This window comes from Alligator mississippiensis, chromosome 1, assembly GCF_030867095.1.
Source record: "Alligator mississippiensis isolate rAllMis1 chromosome 1, rAllMis1, whole genome shotgun sequence".
NCBI classification, from domain to species: domain Eukaryota; kingdom Metazoa; phylum Chordata; order Crocodylia; family Alligatoridae; genus Alligator; species Alligator mississippiensis.
The window spans coordinates 176,225,264-176,247,138 of record NC_081824.1 but is presented as its reverse complement, the minus strand read 5'-3'; the positions used below and the strand labels follow the sequence as shown (position 1 = coordinate 176,247,138).

The window sequence follows — 21,875 nt, the reverse complement described above, 5'->3', positions numbered from 1 at the left end:
AAAATGATTACTGCTTTGATTTGTATTGAATATACATTTTGATACTCTGTGTACAATTGAAAAGGGAGGAGCAAATGAAATAATCAGCTATACTATAGCTATGCAACAAAGAAAACAAACATTTTATCATGAAGTTTAGAAGATTCTGTGCCGTGTCAGTGATCAGTCTTGTCAGATGCATTTCATTCTTCATTTCCTGTAAACCAGTCCATGGATTTGTCTTGGTTCATGCAGCCACCTTTTCTGCCCCTGGTGGATAGGCTTATACAGTCTACCGGGAGTTTTAAAAAAGCCAAAACAAAACTTTGTTTATATAGGATAAAGATCTAATGGAGCAAATTCTGCTCTTTGATATATGAATGTAACTTCTGTTTATATCAGTATGTACTTGTCAATCATAGTTAGTTGCTTTAGAAATAAAATATGCACATGAAGTCAAGAGAAACTTCAGTTCACAGAAATTTTACCCGGTATCTACCCAAGGCACTGTGTACATGAGGTAAACGACCAGGTAAAAGACTAGTTGTTGACAAGGTTCACTTTTAGAAGACTGAAAATTGCTTAGCTGCTAGTATAACACTAGTCTAACATTTTTTAGTAGCTGTTACAAAAAAGAAAGCTTGGTACTTTATCTAAAGAACAAAACTAACAAGTCAAAATATGTAAGTTTACATCCTAGTCCTTTTCTGTGCTTCTGTGATAGGAGTCTTCTGTAACTTATGGGTATATTCATTATTCTGTTTTAAAAATGTTTTTTTCTCTGAAGCCATGTTGAGAACACTCAAAAAACCCAAAAGAACTGATTATCCAGGAGAAACAGTGACCTGCTGTTTCATACATCAAATGCATGAAGTAAACAGAGGCAGTGGTTTTTGTGGGTGATACCTTTTACTGGACAAACTGTCCAATGGTATCATTGGCAAGGACATAGACAAGCTTTTAGGTAACACAGTACCCTTCCCTCAGGTCTCTGAAGTAAATAAAATAATTTCCCCCCCCCCAATCTCTTTTCAGTTAATAGTACTCTTAGCTCTTACATGTAACACCAGTGGGTTAAAAAAAGTGTGATCTAGAATTTGAGATTTAAAAGGCTTTTTAGAAGGGTAAAAGGATGGTAATAGCAAGATTAATCTGTGAAATGTTCTACTGCTTCATCAGAGTGATTCTCTACCCATTATAAATATCCCACAACTGAAACATTTCTGAAGTTTGAAAAGTCCTCTAGAGCTGCAAATTTTAACTGAGCAAAACAAGAATTGCTATAGCTACCAAGCAATTCAGTTTTACTTGTACTAGTGAAAAAGTGGATATTTTAGAGAGAAACTTTATTTAAATAAAATTAGAAAAATAAGCCCGTTTTACAAAGATTTGTACGTAACATTTTATAGTGTAAGTGTTCCCCAGTGTTTAACCCCACATCTAAGTCTTTGCAGGACTGAGGCATTATATATCATTATAATACAAATCTACCAAAAGTGTATCCTTCTAATGAATATTCTGATTTTCTAATTACAACTTTATATGATGGAGGTCTCCTAATCAATGGATTAACAGATGTCTTTAAGTTTTGACAAATGTGTTATCACTCTCATTTTAAGTATTGTGTTCATTTTACAAGACCTCAGCCCTATAGGACCTCCAACATACAATAAAAGCTATTCATGATTTTATAAAACACAACACCCCAAAAGTTGATCTAATGAAAAATAAATACATATTCCAATATGTATGACTGTAGGCTGGACTGTTTAAAAGAAAGTTGAACTTGTGTTGCTCACAACCTTAACCTTAGAACTTACAGGATAAACACGAGTTAGGGCTTTGGCACAGCTTACCTTAAAAATATCATACAGGCATTTAAAATGAGAGCATTCATTAGTTGAGGGGTTTTAAAGTGCCATAATTACCCTCTAAAATGTTTCAAACCTCACTACAGCTGAGGTTTATCTTTGATTCATTTGCCCAGGACATTTTAGGGTAGTGTACAAATACTCTGGGGAATTTCTCTCATTCCTCTGGCATCCCAGGATGCACAGATCCCAGCCACTACCTTTTCCCACCCACCAAATTTCTAGGGGGTCTCTCTGCCCCTCTCCCCCACTTCCATACTTTGCAGGGAGCCCCAGGGCCTCAATTAACTGGAGACCACATGGTGGGGGAAGCTTCATTGTGCCTTCTCAGTACCCCTGGTTCCATAAGCCCCCTGTTTCTCAACTCTGCCCTGGTATGTGCTCTGTGCCAGGCAGCAAGCGTATTGGTTCTCAGCCTTGTGCCCTGGCTATTCTTTTCCTCCCCCAGACCAGAACATTTCTCCCACCCCAGCCAGCCTTTCTACCCCTAACCCAATTGTCCCTGTCACTTAATCCCAGTTCACTGAGACACTTGCAAGATTTTAGTTCTTTAATTTTTTTTCACTCCTTTCTCTTTATTCCCCCTTACCTCACTTCAAACAGTTTTTCAGGATTTCTCCCCTCCTATCCTCTACCCTGGCTAGGCTCCTGCTGACTGTAGAGGGAGGGAAGCCACAGGCTGCATGCTAGTTTCTCCAAGATACATTGCAAAAATCTAGTTGGTCTAATAAAAGATATCACCTCTACCACAACTTCTGATTCCTTTTGCCTCTAGACCAATACAGCTACAACCTGAATGCCGTATTTTATGACATCACAACATTTCACAGATTTCTGACATTACACAGGTAACCTGTGCCAAAGCCCTTAGTTTCACTACTGTTGCTTCTAACGAACAGGAAGTCTTAGAAGAAATAGGGTTTGAAGGACCTCCAGAGGTCATTTAATTCAACAGCCTGTTCATGGCAGGATAATCCCTGACTCAATCATCCGAGCCAGTTCGGATAAACTGCTATTAAAAACTTCTAAGAGATGTTGTGGCAACTCCATCCTTAGGTAATCTGTTCCAATGCATAATAAAAAAAAATCTTAATATTCAACCTAAATTTCCTTGCTGAAATGTAAGACCATTACTTTTTGTCTTGTCTCTTGCTGTCAGAGTATAGTTTCCTCTTTATAACCACCCTTCAGATCTTTGAAGACTTAATCAAACCCCCCACGGCCTTTGCTTCTCCAGACTAAATAATCCTAGTTCTTCCAACTGTCCTTCATAAATTACAGTTCCTAGACCTCTAATCAATCAGAAAGAGTTTAATTAGCCCTTTCGGATACCAGATTATACGAGTGATAGCTCCCAACCAACTACAATGGGTACATCTCCCATCTCAATTACACTAGGCACATCTACACGTGTAATTAATGCACACAAAGTCATTTGAATGAGTGCCCAGGAGCAAAAACTGGAGTATGTTGCTCCAGAGTGTATTCGTGTGCTGCACATTGAGCTTGGTTAGAGCAGCCCTCACTGACAGCAGTCTAGGGCTGCTCTGACCAGACTCAGTGCACTGTAGAGAGGCTGGCTGGGGCATGAGGGTGCTTCATTGTGGGGCTAGCTGGCAGGCAGCCCCCTCAATGAGGCACCCTTGTGCCCTAGCCAGTTGGGCGGCATCTACATGTGTGCTACTGTGCATGAAAAAACTTCAGAGCAGTCTGGTACTTGTATTCACATGTAGACACTGACACATTTACTGTGCAGCTAATTAGGCAGCTTCGTAGTAAATGTCTTGTGTAGATACACCCACTGAAATGTATTTTATGAAGGCTATAAAAAGATGTTGCCAAGGACAGCTGGGGTGTTTTGTTAGGTGAAACGGACATCTCCTGTTGTCTTGCAGGAATGCTCAGACATGTCTCTGCAAATGGGGGAACACTGGGTTTCCCTGTTTGCAGAGACATACCCCAAGTCAAATTCCCCAGACGTGCTGCTCTGCAGATGGGGGAACCTGAGCAATCGCTCCTGGGGCTTTAGAGGCCTGATCCTGTATCTTGTGAATGGGAATTCCTAGACCACACAGGATGCGGCCCCTGAAGCTGCCTGGACTCTCCCACCATAAAGCAAATAGATGTCTGCTGCAAAATAGTGGCACAAATTTATACCACTTATGCTGTGGCCACAAGTATTGGGCATTTGTGGCACAAAGAGTGTGGACATCTGTTTGCTTGGCCTATGTGCCACCATAAACATTTTTATGGTGGCACAAAATCAACATCTGTTTCCAGCCTAAGGGGAGCAAACAGCGAGGATATGAATGAAAGTATCATTGATTATGCAATGTTTCTAAGCCTCTTAAGGTCAAGGAAAGGGATTTTCTACATTTTTGCAACATGTTATCAAAGTGCACTTGTTGGCAGCTTCTGTCAGGATCCCTCTAGCCCCCAAACATTCAATCTGAGTTTTAACAGAGACCAAAGATTTGATAAGCATGAAGATCACACTGTGCTCTTAGTACTAGAGACATTCCACCCCTTTGCTAATATTCCTTCTGATCAAAATTAAGACATATTGACAGGATGGAGCTTTTATTGTTAGTGCCTCCATGATACCAGTTCTATAGACTAAGCGCCTCAAGCGATAGTCTCTCCTTTCATACACGTTATATTCACACATTGAAAAACTTACATGGGAACAGGGATATGAAGTGATTTGTTTCTTTCTCTAAGACTGCAACAAACCAATTAAGAGGAAAGCAGAAAAAATGTAGTCCTAGTTTGTACAAAACACTATAACTTCACATGGAATGTTTTACCAGTGCAGAAGTACAGGCATTTTATATAGCAAGCACTCTTTGTGTGGACAAAGTAATAACAGCAAACCTGTACTTGGTAGTGGTATAAGAAAATTGCTCATTACTACAAGAAGCTATACTAGTACAGTTTTGCACTTAAAATTGTATTTACCATAGAAGCTACTGCTGACACTAACATGTCAGTGAGAGATCCCACCTGTTAACACATGAACTTAACTCTGTTACCAGAAACCAGTAGTTTCAGTCCTGTAAGAGCTGGATGTTTTAAAAATACTGATAAATGTAATAGATCTGCTAGACAGGTAACTTGCAGTCTACTATAATACACATGCATGTAAGCCAACTAAATGAAAGTTACAGTAGTGAACCCTACCTTGGAAATTGGAGGAAGTAGGAGGATCAATCAGCATTTTTTCAACTGGGAAAGTGTCCTTCAGTTCCTGAGATGGATATAGCTCCATCATCTCTAAAGTGCCAGTAGAGGAAGAGGATGAGGATGATAATCCTAGTCCTACAAATCTTCCTTTCTTACCACAAAGTGAACAATCTATGGGTGTAGCACTAGGTCCTCGTGGCATTTGTACTTCATCTCTGCTGTAATTTCTCACAGCTCCGCTGTGATGCATGGAACGTTCTCGCTGCCATATATAATGTGTTGGAGCAATAGCCATCACCTATGTTAGAAATAAATTCTGTATGGAACCAGAATCAGGAAAAATAACAAGCAAACCTTGAAACCAAAACAAACCTATTAGTATTCAAAAGCATTTGTTTATCTTGGAAGATGGTACCTTGGTATTAAACTGATCAATGCAGTTCAAAGAATGAGTTTTTGCAAAAATTTGGTGACACAATATGACCATTTCATTGCTAACTGATGTAATTAGTGGGGAGGGGAATCCACTCCGCTTCCATAATACCAGGTTCCATAACACACAATACCTCTCTTTTCAGAAATAAATTTCATTCAGTTAGCATGTTATAGAAGCTGCAAGTGCTTTTTTCTTGCCTGAACTCCTAAATGATTTTTTTTTAATTCCCCTGACTTTAGAGTTTGGCAAAGTCTTGTGCTGTTTCACTTAGTATAAAACCCGTTGTGAATTATATCATGCTTTCCAAAAATAGATGATGTCAAAGTTTCAATATAAAGCCTCCCAGCAAAGAAACTGCCTGAGGGATATTACTACATTTCCCCAGTCTTAAATCTGATACCAGTTCTCTTGGAGGCAGGGTACAATCATGCAGTTTCATGGTTTGTTATTTTATGAAAATAAAAGAGAACCTCTTCTGTTCCAAATTCAAACAATATATGCCTTTTACAGTCATTAAAGTTCCAAACCCCAAGGCCAAGTACAAGCCATTACAAGCAGTTGGAATAAATCTAAATACTATATTTACTTAAATCCAAGATAACTTTGAATTTAATACAACCCCTAATAATTTGATTCTATACATGGAAATGTATACGTTTGTTATAATTTTCATGTACAGAATATAATTATTGGAGTGTCTTCTTCAATTCATCCCCCCGCCCCCCACTACTACAGCAGAGAAAGCAGCAGTGGAGGGGCAGGCAGCTTGACTGCACCCTTTGCCCCTATACCCCTACCCCTTGTCCTCCCTGCACTTGTCTCCTTTGCCACCTACCCCTGCCCTCTATGGTGCATGCACCTGCCTCCCCTATACGTTTCCACAGTGACTGTGGCCCCTGCTGCCTCCCCCATGCCTGCATCCCCTGCTGCCTGCCCCCCCTGCTATCTGCCCCCAAAGCACTTACTGTCAGTAACCCCAAGATGCTGAGGCTGCTGCCACCACTACAGCTGCTGCTGCATTTCTGAGCTGGGGCTGGAGCTATCCTGTGCTCCGTGCCCAGGTCAGAAAGGGCCAGAGCAATAACTGAGCACTGGGCGGAAGTGTGGGTGTCAACTGCTGTGCCTCCGATCCTATCTCGGCCAGAGTTGATGCCAAAGCAAATACCAGCTCCGCTCCTTTGCCTTGTATTAGATTCCAAGACAAGTGGCTTTTCCCCTCATGCTGAATGGGGGGAAAAACTCATCTTGGATTTGAGTAAATATGATATAAAAGAATGAGGACATGGGATATTTTTCCCTTTATAGTTAAACTCAGGTTTTAAAAAATGGGATGAAATAATGCAAAAGCAACTGGGGGAGAGGTTGTTAAGTTAACACTTTTACTCAAAGTAAAAAACAAAAAGGCATATTTAAATAAAAGGCAGAATTTTAGTCTTATGGATCCATGGAATTTTTTGCTATTGACTTCACTGGGATTTCACTCAATCTAAAAGTTTTATATAGGACTTGAGGTAGACACGGTTCTTTGGGTAAATCTGATATTTTTTATTAAACCAACTCAAATAGTTGGAAAAATTCTAGTTAAGAATTTTTCCAACTACAGTAAAATGTCCATTATCCGGCATGAGTGGGGAATGCCGGATGCCGGTATTGTAAAAATGCCAGTCATCTAAAAATACCAGAGCCAGAGCAGAGGGCTTGCACACAGTGACATGGAGTGGTGGATGGCACTGGCACGGGAAGATTGCATGAGACTTGCACATGGCGGTGGTGTGGGGTGGTGGATGGCGTGGCAGCAGCACAGGATGGTTGCACGGGGCAGTGGCAGTGCGGAGTAGTGGATGGTGGCGACACAGCGGCGTGGTGCCAATTAATAGAGTATTCTGGCTAGTAGAATGCCAGAAAACAGGGATTTTACTGTATTTGAGTTGGTCTAATAAAAGATACCACGTTTACCCAAAAAACTTGTCTGCCTGTGTCCTTAGACTAACACAGCTACAATCTATACCTATATAGGAGTTGATGATTTTTCTAAGTAATTGCAAAAACAAAACATTTCTAAACAGAGATGTAAAATGGTCAATTAAAGACCGCGTTCAGCAGAAACTTGTGAAACAAGTTTGGGAGTAGTAGCACAATGTAAAAACACCCCAGTTGCAAGGTGGGCTAACTGAACAATTTTTTTTTAAAGTTTGGATATAGACTTGAAAGAAGATTTCAGGATTTTTGCTTAAAAACAATGTCCATAAGAAAACATACTAAATGCAAAAGAAAATTCTGGTAAATTTAGAACAGAATAGACAAATCCTTACATTTCAACTGCATGTATCCCTTTTTTGATGGTCATCAAGAAATTTCTATGGCAGAAAATATTATATACATACAATAATATATATTTTTCCTGTCATGGAAACTGTATTTTTCTTTCATAGAAATACACATGCACACACACACACATATCTATATAATACAATATAGGACTAAATTTCCATTTGATAGAAATTGTCAGTCCCCAAATCTAGTATACTGAAAGCCTCTTTACCTCTTCGCAGCAACGTCTGCTTACAATAGCCCTGTAGTCAATTCTACTCCAGAGTTGGTCTCTTAACTTCAAGAAATCAGGAAAGAGCTTTCTCCAAGTTTTTCCCAAAGCCCACGGAAAAATTTCGTACTTAGACTCTTCATCATCTTCCTCAACAGTATTAGCCAGATACCTACACAAATATGAATATTAAGAATCTTGAAATTTCAGTCATCGTATTTGTATGACTTCAGATATGTACCTTTAAACCTGTCACACATTTCCTTGCTTCCATTAATTTGTGGACATTTTCTACCAAAATTACCTTTCTGCTAGGATGAATTACCTAGTTTTGATTTTTGAAATTGTCTTTTCGATCTCTGAGGCAGAGATCTCTGGATCTCTGTCCAGATGAGCACAGATGTGTGGTAAGTGGTGCTGCAGATCTGTCTGCAGGTAATCCTAGGGTCAAAAAAGCCCATGCCGAAAAAAAGGAGGGCGGTACACATGGTAGCAGTGCACACAGCTCAAAACCGGAGCTGAGGCTGACTGGAGCCTTGCTCCAGATGCTGACCGGGCTCCGAGCGACTGGATTCCCACTGCTGTAGCCCCAGGAGGACCTCAGGACCCCAAGTAAGGCTGCTGGGGCCAGCACGGTGCTGACCCCAGGCTCCCCTACCCCACCTGGGGTAGCCTGCCGCCTGCCAGAGCACTCATGGCACAGGCGTTCCCTGGGGACAAGTAGCAACACAAGGTGCAATGACACTAAAAATCATGGACTAAATATAGACATTGGATTTATGGCACATTGTAACTTGACAGCCATCCGATAACCACAGGTAACCTCTACATTTAACTAGCTACATTCTGTTACCAAGTCAACACTCCCCTCTTCTACTCCCACAAGTACCCATCTCACACCTATTGTTTCCTATTCCCTCTGATCCTCACTGACACACATTTGCATTTTCACAGACCTGCATTTTGCATGTTGGCTTCTACCATGGAGAACACGTAACACCAGCAGACTCTCCCTATGCCCGAAGAAGGGTGTTTGTGGCTGAAAGCTTGCAAAAAACAATTTTTCCACCTATTTAGTTGGTCTAATAAAAGATATCACATTTACCCAAAGAACCTTGTTTGCCTATGTCCTTAGACCAACACAGTTACAACCAGCAGCCACAGAATTTAAGATGCATTCAATAGTAAATTCATAACAAATTGGATATAAGCTTATTTGCAAGTAGTTTTAGTAATTTGTACACACAAACTACATGAAAGGCATTATTAATATCACAAAGTCTAATACTTAAAAGTTACAAAATGCCTGAATTAAGGTTAACTGAGAGCCATAATTCACTCCCCTTGTATGCATATGTTATGTTATAGTGTTTGTTCTATGAGCACAAATTATTTTTCCAGAGAATTCCTGCCTCTCAGAGCTAGAGTGGCTCATCACTGTTTATCTTCATTTTCTTCTCATTGATCAGTGATTGATCTTCTCTTATTTACTGCAAAGTATTTCAATTCTGCTTTGAAGACAGAATTTTAAATTTCCTTACGGGTTTTTTCCATGGAGCTTCTTACTGCTCATCCAAATGCTTCACAAATATGAAGTTCATAAAGCCTGTGTCAGTTGAAGGCATGATGAAGGCATAGAAAGATTAAGGTAAAAAGAAAGATCAAGGCATAGAAAGATTAAGGTAAAAAGTACCAACTACTTTTGTATACCCAATCTGAGATACCTAGGAACTTATTTTTCAGAGTAGTTAGTATTATATAGCACTTTGTACATTTAAGTACAGTATCCATTGACTTCCTCTGCACTTATGAGTGCTCTGTCCTTCTCCAAAGCAGTCTCCGTGATCTCCAGGGACAATTCATGAATATCATACAGAAAACCTGACAGAAGCAGCAATAAAATTCATCTTTTCAGAACAGCAATCAACTGTTAAATATTAAAACTTTTCTTCTCTTCCTGAAATCCCTTGCTTCACTCACTATACACCTACCTCTTGCAACAAAAAGGCAGGTGTGCTATAGTCTCTTCTACATTGGTTTGTCCCCAGAACATGCACATCTGGTGCAACAAATTAGGTAAAGATCCTGGGGAAAAATAGCATGGGATTGCATATTTAGAGACTGGATCAGTACTTGCGCAACATAGGTGGCCAATCTAAGGCTCCAAAGGCAATATTAATTCTAACGTTTATGGATCTCTGTTTGAATTTGAAACCCTAATATTGTTATTTAAGGTAAATTTGTGTATATAAGTTCCTAGGTTTTTAAAAAAGCAAACTGAAAATATAAATTCCATCGTGATATCACATTGGTACCCATATGGTTCATCAGCTGGCTTAGGTCCACCCCACAGAATTGTGCTGCTTGAGCTCGAAAGGGACATAATTCACTAAGGCTTTTTGTCATTGCTGCATTTTGTATTTTTGTGCCTAAAATTTATATTTGTGTGCACCTAGGTGGAACTAAAAAAGGAAGTTATGCATCCCAGGTCTCCATATGTATTCTCTGGATAGGTGAGGGATTGCAAACACTCTGAAGGATGCAATCAGAAATCAAAAGGATCTTGATAAACTGGAGAACTGGCCACTAGACAACAGAGTGAAAGTCAACAAAGATAAGTGAAAGATTCTACACCTGGGAAAGAAAAATCAAATGCATAAATACAGAGTGGAAGATGATTGGTAAGGCAGTCACATTGCTGAGAAGGATCTGGAATTGCTGGTGGATCACAGACTCACCATAAGCCAGCAATGTGATGTGGTCAGCTAAAAAAAGCAAACTCAGTTTGGGGCTGCAGGAGACATAAGATATAGGAGATGATAATATCACTCTACTCAGTGCTGATTAGACCTTAGCTAGAGTAGTGTGTGCAGTTCTGGGTTCTGTAACTTAAAAATAATGTGAAAAAACTGGAGAGGATCCAGAGTTAATCAAAAAGACAATAAAGGGATAAATGCCGGTCCTACAAGGAAAGAGTGAGAGAACTAAGAACGTTTAATTTGGTAAAAAGGAGATTAAGGGGAACCAATGTTTGAAAAGCTACTTAGAAGAAGAGGGAACATAAATTGTCTCTTGCCACAGAAGGCAGGACGTGAAACGATGGACTTGAACTGTAGCAAAGAGGATTTAGCCTAAATCTCTAAATAAATAAATACACCCTTCCTTACTGTCAGAACAAGAGGACAGTGGAGCAAGCTGCCAAGAGAAGTTGTGGCATCTTTCTTTCAAAGTTTTCAAGAAGTATAGGAATAGCATATCCTGCATTGTGTAACGGGTTGAACTAGATGACTCTTGAGGTCCCTGTGATTCTAAACTTTGAATGGTGACCCTTGAGCATATTTTGGTTGAGATTCACAGCAGCCAGCATGCTGTTCAAGAGGATGCATAATATAGCCAATAGGAGTATGGAAGAGGTGTGCTTGTCTGGGTCCCTGTCCTCATGGAATTAGGCAACATTTATACAGACCCTGTAGCTCAGACGAGTGTTGTTCATAGGTTGGGATTCAGTGATATAAGCCCCTATATAGGCACAGGCACATACATTTACTCATCACTGAAGTGGGCATAAGCCTAAATTCTCTCATTTTCTCAACAGTTTACATGCCACCAGCACTTAAAGCAAGGCAATCTCAACACTCAGCTCTCTCCTTTTTCCGACTGAGGATTGTTGAAAGCATTTTAATAGCTCTTCTGTGGTTGCATTTTACTCATTTTGCAGGACTGTCATGTATTTAGCCCTTGTTATCATGCTGCACACCCTTTAGAGACTCTCTCATCCTAGTTTAACATGTAAAAGGGATAGGAGGTCATATTCCCTTATGTATTAGATATATAGAAATTCATATTTTCAAACTGCAGTGTAAATGATTGAGAAGTGGGACACATTTTCATTGCATTACTCAGTAGCTACTGAAATTCTCTCTATCCTTTTTTGTTTCACTAATACCCCAAATTTCTCTGATCTGCTCAGTCTCTCTCAAAATGCAACCTTGAAGAACACATTTTCAGATGATTCCCACACACTGCTAGCTTTGGGCATATGTGCAACAATGCTGGGCAAACCAATTCCACAGCATTATTACTGTGAAAGATAATGGTTTACCTTTGAACAGAATCTGAGGATCAGTTCCACTTCTCCACATTTTCATTGGACACTGGTTAATTAGTGCACTGTTAGTGACTAATGTAATTGTGCAAATACTCTGAAAAAGGCCATCGAACACAGAGCACAGGGGCAAGAAAGTACCTTACTTCACACATTAAAATTTCTACTGTGTAAGGTAGAAAAAAATTGGCCAAAGATTTTAGCTAAATACATCCTTTTGTTGAGTCGTGAATCCTACAAAAAATACCTCCTGTAGTTTACCAAGCTCAATTTACCTTCAGAAAAAACTCTATCTATACCACGCTCAGAGAATCAAACCTGAGACTACCATGACACACAACTAAACTAGCAGGAGCAATACAAAATAGTTGGGGTTGGGTCCTGCTTTGAGCAGAGGGTTGGACTAGATGACCTGAGTTTCCTCCCAACCCTAATATGTTTATTCTATAAAAATGCTACAGATGTCATATATAGAGCAATTGAAAGGCTGAGGTCAAAGGAATCAATGAGATTGTGAAGAAAATTGTAGTCAATAGGAATAACGTACGGGTTGGCTTGATAGATGCTTTCAGATTCTGCCTAGAAAAACTGGTCAACCATGCACTAATGTAGTTAAGGCAACTCCAAAATGACATGTTTATCTTATGCATATTTACATGCGTCTGAATCAGAATAGTAAATGGTACAAGCATGCTCTGTAGCTAAGTGTGCTGGAACATAGCTATGCATTAGCTAGTTTAACACCTAGAAAGCATAGCTCTGCATATGCATGTCTGAATCACAAGTGCATAACTATTTACATGGGTCAATAATGAATTGCTTGGATTGTAAAAAACAAAATCTTACTAAAATGCAACTTAAGTGCATAAATACCTTTTGAATCAGACCCTGGGTAACTGATAGCAATAGTGCATTGCCATGCTCTGTGTAGACTAGTGTTAAGAGGGATGAGAGGTATGCTTTGCTAGTGTGTTATAAGCCTATTTGCTGACAGCAAAGGGATGGTAAGATTCAGGAATCTTAAGTTTTCTTTCATTGTGTAGAGGAGGCTGTGCTCTAATTGGCATAGACTTGTACCCATATTCCAAAAATCTCTCTTATGCTCCCACTCCACTGTGCAAGTCTAAATTTCTTCCCTGGGCTCCTCATTCCACCTCAATGTCTCCCTTAACCTCTCTGTAATTTGTTCTGGTCTTTTTGCTCAGGCAGACCTAGTTCTCCTCCCACCTCTCCCCTCCCCACCTCCCACCCTCTCATCTTCCTGTCAGAGCACAGAGCACAAAGGAGTTCTCCCTGTTTCCAGTTCTGGTGCAACCCATGAGCACCAGGAATAGTCATTACAGGGAAAGTCCTTCTGAGTTTCACTAGCATGGGCATGGAACATATAGAGTCACTGTAGGGATGGCTCATACACGGTTCAGTCACACATGGGAGTTATCAGAGGACATAACATGCTCATTTGCTTTGTGGGCATCGTATACATGCAGATCCGTCACATGTAAGAGCTACGAAGGGAGGGAGTCTTTCTGTGGAAAATGTGCATATGCAATCCAGTTACAGTTGGAAATCGTGAGAGGGCTAAGCATGCCGAGTAAGCATGGAATCAATGGAGATTTCAGCTGCTAAAATCTACATACTCTCTTCTTTACATATGCAAACTGCATTTTTTCAGAGATTTATAACTTGGCCAAATTATGGCAGATTTGAGGAGGGTAGCAAGAATACACACCTTTCACACATTCATCTGCCAAATACCATGTCCATGCTCCAACATATAAAGGCATTAGCACCATCCAAAGAAAACATGTCAAGAATTGTTTTAGTATGGGGAAACAATGCATCTTTCCTGAACTTCATTCTCAGAAATGATAAACCACAGTTGTGGAAAAGTTTCAAACAAATTCTGCCTGATATACACAACTACTAGGGCTGTGCGAAGCTTCGGTCCCTGATTCAATTCGGCGGAGATTTGACTCAATTTGGTGGTCAAAGCTCTGAATCCAAATTGAATCAAGAGACCCTTTAATCTCTCTGAATCGAATTGGAACCCTCCAAATCAATTTGGAGAGATTTGGAAAGATTTGGCGATTCGGACATAGACACAACTTTAAATGTTTTTTCTACATAACCTTTAGGTACCAGGCGGTTCATGAATGCTGTGATGCTGGGGCAGATGGAGCGTCCCACTGAAGTGCAGGGAGTTCCGCGTGCTCGGTAGCAGACTCGGAAGAGGACCAGAAGCACTTCTGGTCCACTTCCGGGTCTGCCGGAGAGTGCACAATGGGGCCCCCCTGCACACCCCTTGGCTTGGTGACTGGTGCCTCCTGGGTCTGGGGGGGCACCCAGGGTCCCCCCATGGCCAACTGCTGAGTCAGAGGGCCTCCCCCACAAGCTCTTCAGTGGACCTGGAAGTGGACCGGAAGTAGTTTCAGTTCACCACCGAGCATGTGGAGAGCCCCACCATGCTCCTGTGGAATACTCCAACCCCCCACCATCACAGCATTCACAAGCCACGCTGCTACCTCAAGGTATGTAGAAAAAACATTTAAAGCTGTCTCTATGTCCGAATCACTGGCTCTCTGAATCAGCATTGAAACTTCAGATTTGGATTTGCCTGAATTGAATAAGGGACAGTGATCGAAATCAACTAATTGAATCACTGTCCCTGATTTGGGCCGAATCCAAATCTGAATCGAATAGGGCCCAAATATTAGGCAGGCAAGGTTCTTTGGGTAGATGTGACATCTTTTATTAGACCAATTAAATAGAAAAAATTATTTGCAAGCTTAACACAAGCTTTTGTGCCCGAAAGCTTGCAAAGAACTTTTTTCCATCTATTTAATTGGTCTAATAAAAAATGTCACATCTACCCATGGAACCTGGCCTGCCTATGTCCTTAGACCAACATGGCTACTACCAACAGTCCAAATATTAAACATTTGGCAAATTTACAAGCAACCGAAAACAGGATCTTATCATGGAAGTGTCAGTCAGTTTTTAATAGTAGGCATTCCTATTAACTTCTCCTATATTATTTTCAATGCTTCTTTAATAAGGTTGCCAATAAGAGTACTGAATTTATAATGGGGGCAAAGAAAATGTTTGCAATATGAACCCCCCATTAGAAACCACATTAGGAATTTTAATTTGAAAATCAATATTATCAGTTGCATAAGCACAGGAATAAACCAATACAAAGATACATAATATTAATAACACAACCAGGTATCTGAAGAATACTTACAGAGCAACAAAGAAATTAAGTCTGGTGTGCTCATTTATATTGAAGTTAGCCCTCTTGAAATAAACAAAGGTCATTGCCAAAAGATACTGTTAGAAAAGGTAAAAAAAAAAATTAGAATATTAACATTCTTTGTTTTCAGTATAATATTGCTTAATATATTTTAATTGGTGCTGTATACAAGGCTGTATTTTGTGCATTCCTCCCCACCCAGTAGTTTCTAAATTATGCTGTCCAGAAGCTTCAGTGGAGAAAATGAGAGTACATTATAGAGTGCAGAATATGGTCTATGTTCATGCTATATTATCAAGTGATTAGGGGTAAGACACTCGTTCTAGAAGTAGCCTGTTAACCATGACACCAAGGCACCAAATTTACCTTATCTGCAATTTTACAGCAGCAATCCATCCATAAGAAGTCTTGAATTAGATCATCATCTGCAACAAAAGATAGTCATGAATTTCAATTGATATAATTAACTATTTTTCTAAGGAGGCATTTTTTTTTACAGACACATATAGAAAAGTTTTTAGGGTTTTTTTTTTTAATCAAGCCTAATAAAGGAAATTTTCTTGATTTGATTAAAATGAAAAAGAAAGGAGATGATGACAGGAGAAGGGGGTTAGCAGTGGAGAAAGTCCCAATAATAGGACAGAAATCATAACACGGGCAAGGCAGAAAACACAAAGAACTCCATTCATAGTTGCAGGGGCGTAGGTTGTAGCTGTGATGGTCTAAGGACATAGGAAGAGCACACACCAACTGCTGAAACTTCCTTAGCCTGACGAAGGGTTTTTGAACCTGAAAGCTTGCTTAATAACTATTCTCCAACTATTTGGGTTGGTCTAATAAAAGATATCAGATTCACCCAAGGAACCTTGTCTGTCCATTCATAGTTAACATTAGTTACTACAGGGCGGCTGAATGCCATTGTGTGATATTCTCCCCCCTTCATTTATTTAATTTACTGCACCTACGTGGTTGTATTTAATTTAAATTAACATAGCACCTATATTTCTGACTAACCACACAGGCAAGGAAATTCTTGCATTTTGATTGTCTGGAAGCCATTATTAGGCTGTAAGTATTAAAGTATTTGCATAATTAAGTATATAGCTCCCGATAATTATCCTATGATGATGAAGACTGACTATATTTGGGTACTGTAAATTCTCTGTTCTAATTGATTTCTGTACTCAGAATTTTTAGGAACAAAAAGAGCCTCCTGCTATTTTTCTGTCTCTTTATTTGGAGCACAAAAACTATAAAAATGTATACAACAGAAATGAAAACTCTAGTAGCTCCTAAACAATTTTGCACGTTTTCTCCTCATTTGGTTTCCCTTCCTGAATGATCATTCCACAATAATGTACTTTCTTCCATTGTTGATAAATTCAGCCTCTTTCAAATCTATTTTGAAATGTAATGCAATATAAATGTATACTTTATATACAAAAAGATCGTTGGTAAGCTATAGGGCCTGATAGTGATAAAAGAGGAAAGAATAAGGAGAGAAAGGGAATGATGACAGCAGAAGGAAAAAGTAATTTGCTTCTGTTTTTTAAATCAAATATGTATCTTTCAGTATTTTTGTAACACTTTTTGTATTTTGTTTTAATTTAAAAGGTACATATTTGAACGTTGAAGTATAACAGCAAGTTCTAATAGAGAACTGGAAGCTTTTAAACTAATTGAGGAATATCTTTCCATCATTTCAATTTAGTGGTGTGAGTTCTCTGGCCTTAGAATTTCTTCAGAACAAGATATGCTTGCTAGTATATACGCAAGAAGACACTCAAATTATTATTGCATTTAAAAAAAGCCATAGCTGCTTATATAGCATATCTGAAATCTCAATTTGCACAATTTTACTCAAAATATATAATTGTTAGCTTACCAAACAGCTTAAAGAAAGCAGTCATCTCCTGACGCTGAATTACTAGACATGGACCTTTTGGACGTTTACATTTATTACCATGCACATTGTTTTCACGGCTTTCTTGACTGTCTTTAAAAATAGGACGTTTTAGACAAATAGTTTTTTTTTGTTGATGTGATCTGGATGCACTCGATTTTATATAAACAGTGACAGTGGGAGGTGTCTGACAAATTAGATTATGTCTCATTTTGGATAATCAGGTAGGTCCCTGTTAAAATAAAAAAGTAAAATATTAACTCTGTAGATAATATAGCATGCATCTTTTTTCTATATTCACATTGGTATAATGAGAAACCATACATATAATTAGAAAGTGTATGCATAGTTATACTGCAAACTCTGTCTTTGTAACTTTTATTTGCTACAGATATTTTCAGATATGTCTTATATGCAAGTTCTTATACAAAATAGGGAATTGTACCAAGATAGTTTTCCATGCTACAAAAGCACTGTCATGTGAGTAGTCCTATTTAACTTAACATGGAAATTCAAAAGTATAAAGTTACCCATGTATAATTTGTGAATTCTTGCTATATAATAAGTTGTATATAGATTTGTCAATAGAGTTTGCTGATGGAAGAAATTAGATACAATTATCAGAAGCACTTCAGATATTGAAACCTTTTTTAAAATCCTCTTCAAGTATTGTTCCAGGCCAGATAAAGTATAATAAACAAAATCTCCACTGTTGTTAGAAATACTTAAAATTTGTCAGAGCTTCCTTCAGAGAAGACCACTTTTTGCAAGTAGAAGAAGACAACTCAGTCCCTTGGCTTTCCTGCTATGGCTGCAAATACAGGGCCAGTGGTGAAGGGTTTTTTTGCTCAAACAGAATACAGGCAGAGATCAGTAATTTGTCTTGCACAGACCAATAAGCTTTCCAGTTGGAAGTTACTTAACCAAACTAACAACCTGAAGGCAAAACTCTATATGACCTATTACTCTTTTGAGCCATCTTGCTCCTCAACATTACATTAAGGGCAGAAGGCAACACCGGGTGGCACCTTAAAGATTAATTTATTCAGAAAGGCTTCTGCAGGCAACCGATATTAGGATGCCACCCTGCCCTGCAATCTGCCTGACTTCAGACTAACACTGCTAACTACTTCTCTCCATTAATAATAAGAAGAAAACAAAAACATTTTTACCTCCTAAAAGGCACAGGTCCTTGTAAAACATCTAAGTCTGTGTTTTATCAAAAGTACTTTGAATTTCTATCATTTCATCCAAGGCTCATCCAAGCACTTAATACCTTTTGAAGTAAGCAATGGCAAAATAACCTGAGCCTAAGACCCTGTCTTATAGCTATGTGCATTTTTTTTATGTAGACAGGACCTGACTTCAGATAAAGCTTACTCTCAAAGAGAAAGAGTCTTTATCTATTTTCTTTATTCATTCAGAATTTCCAGAAAACACTGCATTAGACAAGTTCACAGTCCTTCATTAAAGTCAACAGTAATCAAAGGAATCTTAATTCTTAACTTCCTACTCACAATTTGCCTTTACAAAACCCACAGATTAAATTATTGGGAATTTTAGCATAGGTATAATTAAATCCAAGCACAAAATAATGCTAGAGTAACTCTGAGGTCTTGAACTGGTTTTGTAACATTTGTTATAAACTACATAAGCTGAAGAGAGGAAACTCCCCATTAAATAAGATAAATTATAGAGCCAGAACCAAAGAAATCAAGCTTTTAGATAAGAAATGGCACCATATAATTTTCAGCATTGAAAAGATGCCAAAGGGATCTCGAGAAGAGTTTCTTGGTCAGGGGAGAGGGCAATTCCTGTGAAAGGAAAGGTGTTTGGGAGGGAGGGAGGGGAAGGGGTTGTAATCACCACAGTATAACAAAGAAAGGTCTGTTACTCAAGAGTGGAGCTGCAGAGGAAGCCATGTTTGGATCCAAAACACAAGGAGAGGGAAGTATCCTTTTGAGCAGGGACTAATGTCAAAAAGATTATCTACCCTGCAAGAATCATCCTGCACCTTTTGAATGAACCCCAACACAGAAGAGGGATTTCTTAGAGGAATAGTTTCCATAGGCCCCAAATAAAGTTTAGGCACTGTAAGGCCTATGCCCAGGGGGCCCGGCTCTTAGAAAGAGACACGCTGTGCGATTGCATCAGAAGTGTGTGTGTGTGTGTGTGTGTGTGTGTGTGTGTGTGTGTGTGAGTAGATAAGCCTGTGACCCGACTGTTCCTGATGCAATGAGACACATGGAGTCTGCAGAAAGCCTGAGACAACCTCTCGGAGCGGTGCCAGTGTCCCCGTCTCAAAGGGCCGTAAATGTCAAGACCCCCTGTGGTCTGGAAAGCTCTGCCAATGCCAGTCCAGCAGCAGGATCTGTCTGGGGCAAGAGGAGGGGGGCAGAGCAAGGAGGGTATGACCTCTCTCTCCCACCCCAGCCCCTCTGGGGGCTCCCCTGGGGAGACAGACACACCCCCTGCCCTTCTGGAAGGGCCTCCTGTCCTGACAACCTCCAGCCATGGTGGGGTGGCAGGAGTGGGGGCGGTCCCATGCTCTGCCCAAGGCTGTTGTCAGTCTTGAACCGAGTTTGTGGGGTGGGGGGAGCAGCTTCTTAAAGATGTTACTACTCAGCGGGGGTGGGGGGGCGTGCCCACAGGAATGCTAACGGGGGGTGGGCAGCTTTTTGGGAGGCAGGGGCCACATGAGGCATCCCTGCCTGGGCAGTGGCAAAGGGCAGCGCAGTCTCAGTGTTAATGACTACCTCAGGCTGGGTGCCTGGGTGGGGAGGAGAAGGAGCTGACAGGCAGATTTGCTGACTGCCACCACCACTGCCTCAGGCCAATGCCTCCCAGTGCCCTGGCCCCACCCCTTTTATAGCCAACCAGGGCAGAGGTGGGAGCAGCCTCAGCCAATCGGAGTGCTAGGAACTCCCTCCCTCCCTCCCCCCCAGCCTGAGGCATCAAATGGGTTGATTCCCCTCAGGCCATGTCCTGGGAGGTGTGGGGGAGGGGAGAGGCCAGTCTCACCCAATCAGAAAGGAGAGTGCCCTATTGCTAGGCAGGACAGGCAGATGAGGCGGGCTCTGGGCTGAGTCAGGGACCAGCACCCAGCTTTCCTCTCACCGGTGCTGAAGCAGCACCCCACCTGCACCCTCCCTGCTGAGCCCGGAGCACCAGGCCCTTCCAGCCGCTCCCTCTGGGCCTCTCCCTAGCAGTGTTGCTAAGTCTCGCAAGAGGGAGAAAAAAAAAAAGCAGCACTGCTTTTAAAAAGCAGCCCAACCCATGTCAAAGAGAGGGGAGTGGGGGTACTTATCAACCCACAACTCTCAAAAAATTAAAGGGACTTTAAAAAAAATCCTAAACAAGTCCAATTCTGCTTATTATAAACACTGCTCTTCCCCGGCCCTCTGTGTCTCCAGCAGGGCACAGCACCTCCAGGGCTGCTGGGGTGTGGAGACGGGAAGGGAGGGGAAAGGCAACCAGCGAGAGGCTGGGTTAGAGTCACAGAGAGGCAGGGCTGGAAGGGACCTCCAGGGGTCATCTAGTCCAGCGTTTCCCAGCCTGAGAGGCAGGATCCAACAGTGGGTCACAAGGATATATGAAAGGGTTGGGAACCAACTTTTAAAATGGATCAACAAACTTTAAAAAATGGATTCTCCTTTAAAGGAGAAATACGTGGGAAACTGTGGCTTTTCCCTTGCAGGCTGGCCTCTTTGCAACCTGCAAGGGGCTGCTTGGGGACCTCTTGCCCCACACCCCCTCCCGCCCCACACACTGGGGGGCTGGGGGCAGAGGCCAGTGGGTTGGGAGTGAGGGGCACTGGGTGGGGACTGGCCATCGATGTTTACAAATGGGTCCTGATACAAAAAAGGTTGAGAAGCACTGATCTAATGCAATCCTCTGCCTCAGGCAGGATCATCCCTACGCAAGCCATCCCCTACAAACCATCACAATTCCATTGTGGAGAAAAGACCACTAAAGGTGAGGTGAGATATACAGTTTACTACTAGGGGAAGAGGAAGGGACAGAGAAAGGAGGAGGGGAGAGACCCAGGAGTGGGAATCTGAGGCAAGGAGGGTTAGAAGAAAGAAGCTACAGAAAAGATAGAAAGCAGAAAGTCCCATGGATTGAGAAGGAAATCCCAAGAACATAGAGCTTGAGAGGGAAATTATTTTCCTACTCCACTGAGGCGTGAGGGGGGGCAGTTTGTGCCCAGAAACCTGTCTAACCTCTCTCTCCAATAAAAGGTATCACAAATCCCTCTTGGTTCCCATTCCATGAGTTAAAAAAAAATCCTATATACCATATTGCAATGAGCCCAAAGTTGTTTGAAATGTTTCATGAAAAACAAGCAAGATCTAATATAGACAAGAGTTCAAGAGAGAGGGGACATTCATCTGGACTGTGGGAAACCAAGGTTCAAATCCCAGCTCCAGTGAATATTCAGCTATTTATACAAAGTGGAACACCTCCAGCAGGAATAAGTCACAGGCTCTTATTCCAACATAGCCAATAGCTTGGTGGCTAGGGTACTCAGGATGTAGAAGGCTGAGCTTCAGCTATGAGTGGGAACTTGAAATACTACTTTTTTAGGGGTATTTAGATGCAG

At 40.8% G+C, this 21,875-nt stretch overlaps 1 protein-coding gene across 1 annotated transcript; it reads right to left on the bottom strand.

Annotated features, from left to right (window-relative positions):
• Positions 1 to 79: 79 nt before the first annotated feature.
• Positions 80 to 20,152, bottom strand: SPDYA (speedy/RINGO cell cycle regulator family member A). The gene is made up of 7 exons (XM_019483080.2): positions 20,029 to 20,152; positions 17,255 to 17,504; positions 15,736 to 15,794; positions 15,361 to 15,446; positions 8,012 to 8,183; positions 5,031 to 5,331; positions 80 to 271 (listed from the first exon to the last, which is right to left on the bottom strand). The coding sequence occupies exons 2-7, from the start codon at positions 17,481 to 17,483 to the stop codon at positions 183 to 185; spliced, it is 936 nt and encodes a 311-aa protein (XP_019338625.2). The 5' UTR covers positions 17,484 to 17,504; positions 20,029 to 20,152; the 3' UTR covers positions 80 to 182.
• Positions 20,153 to 21,875: the final 1,723 nt, after the last annotated feature.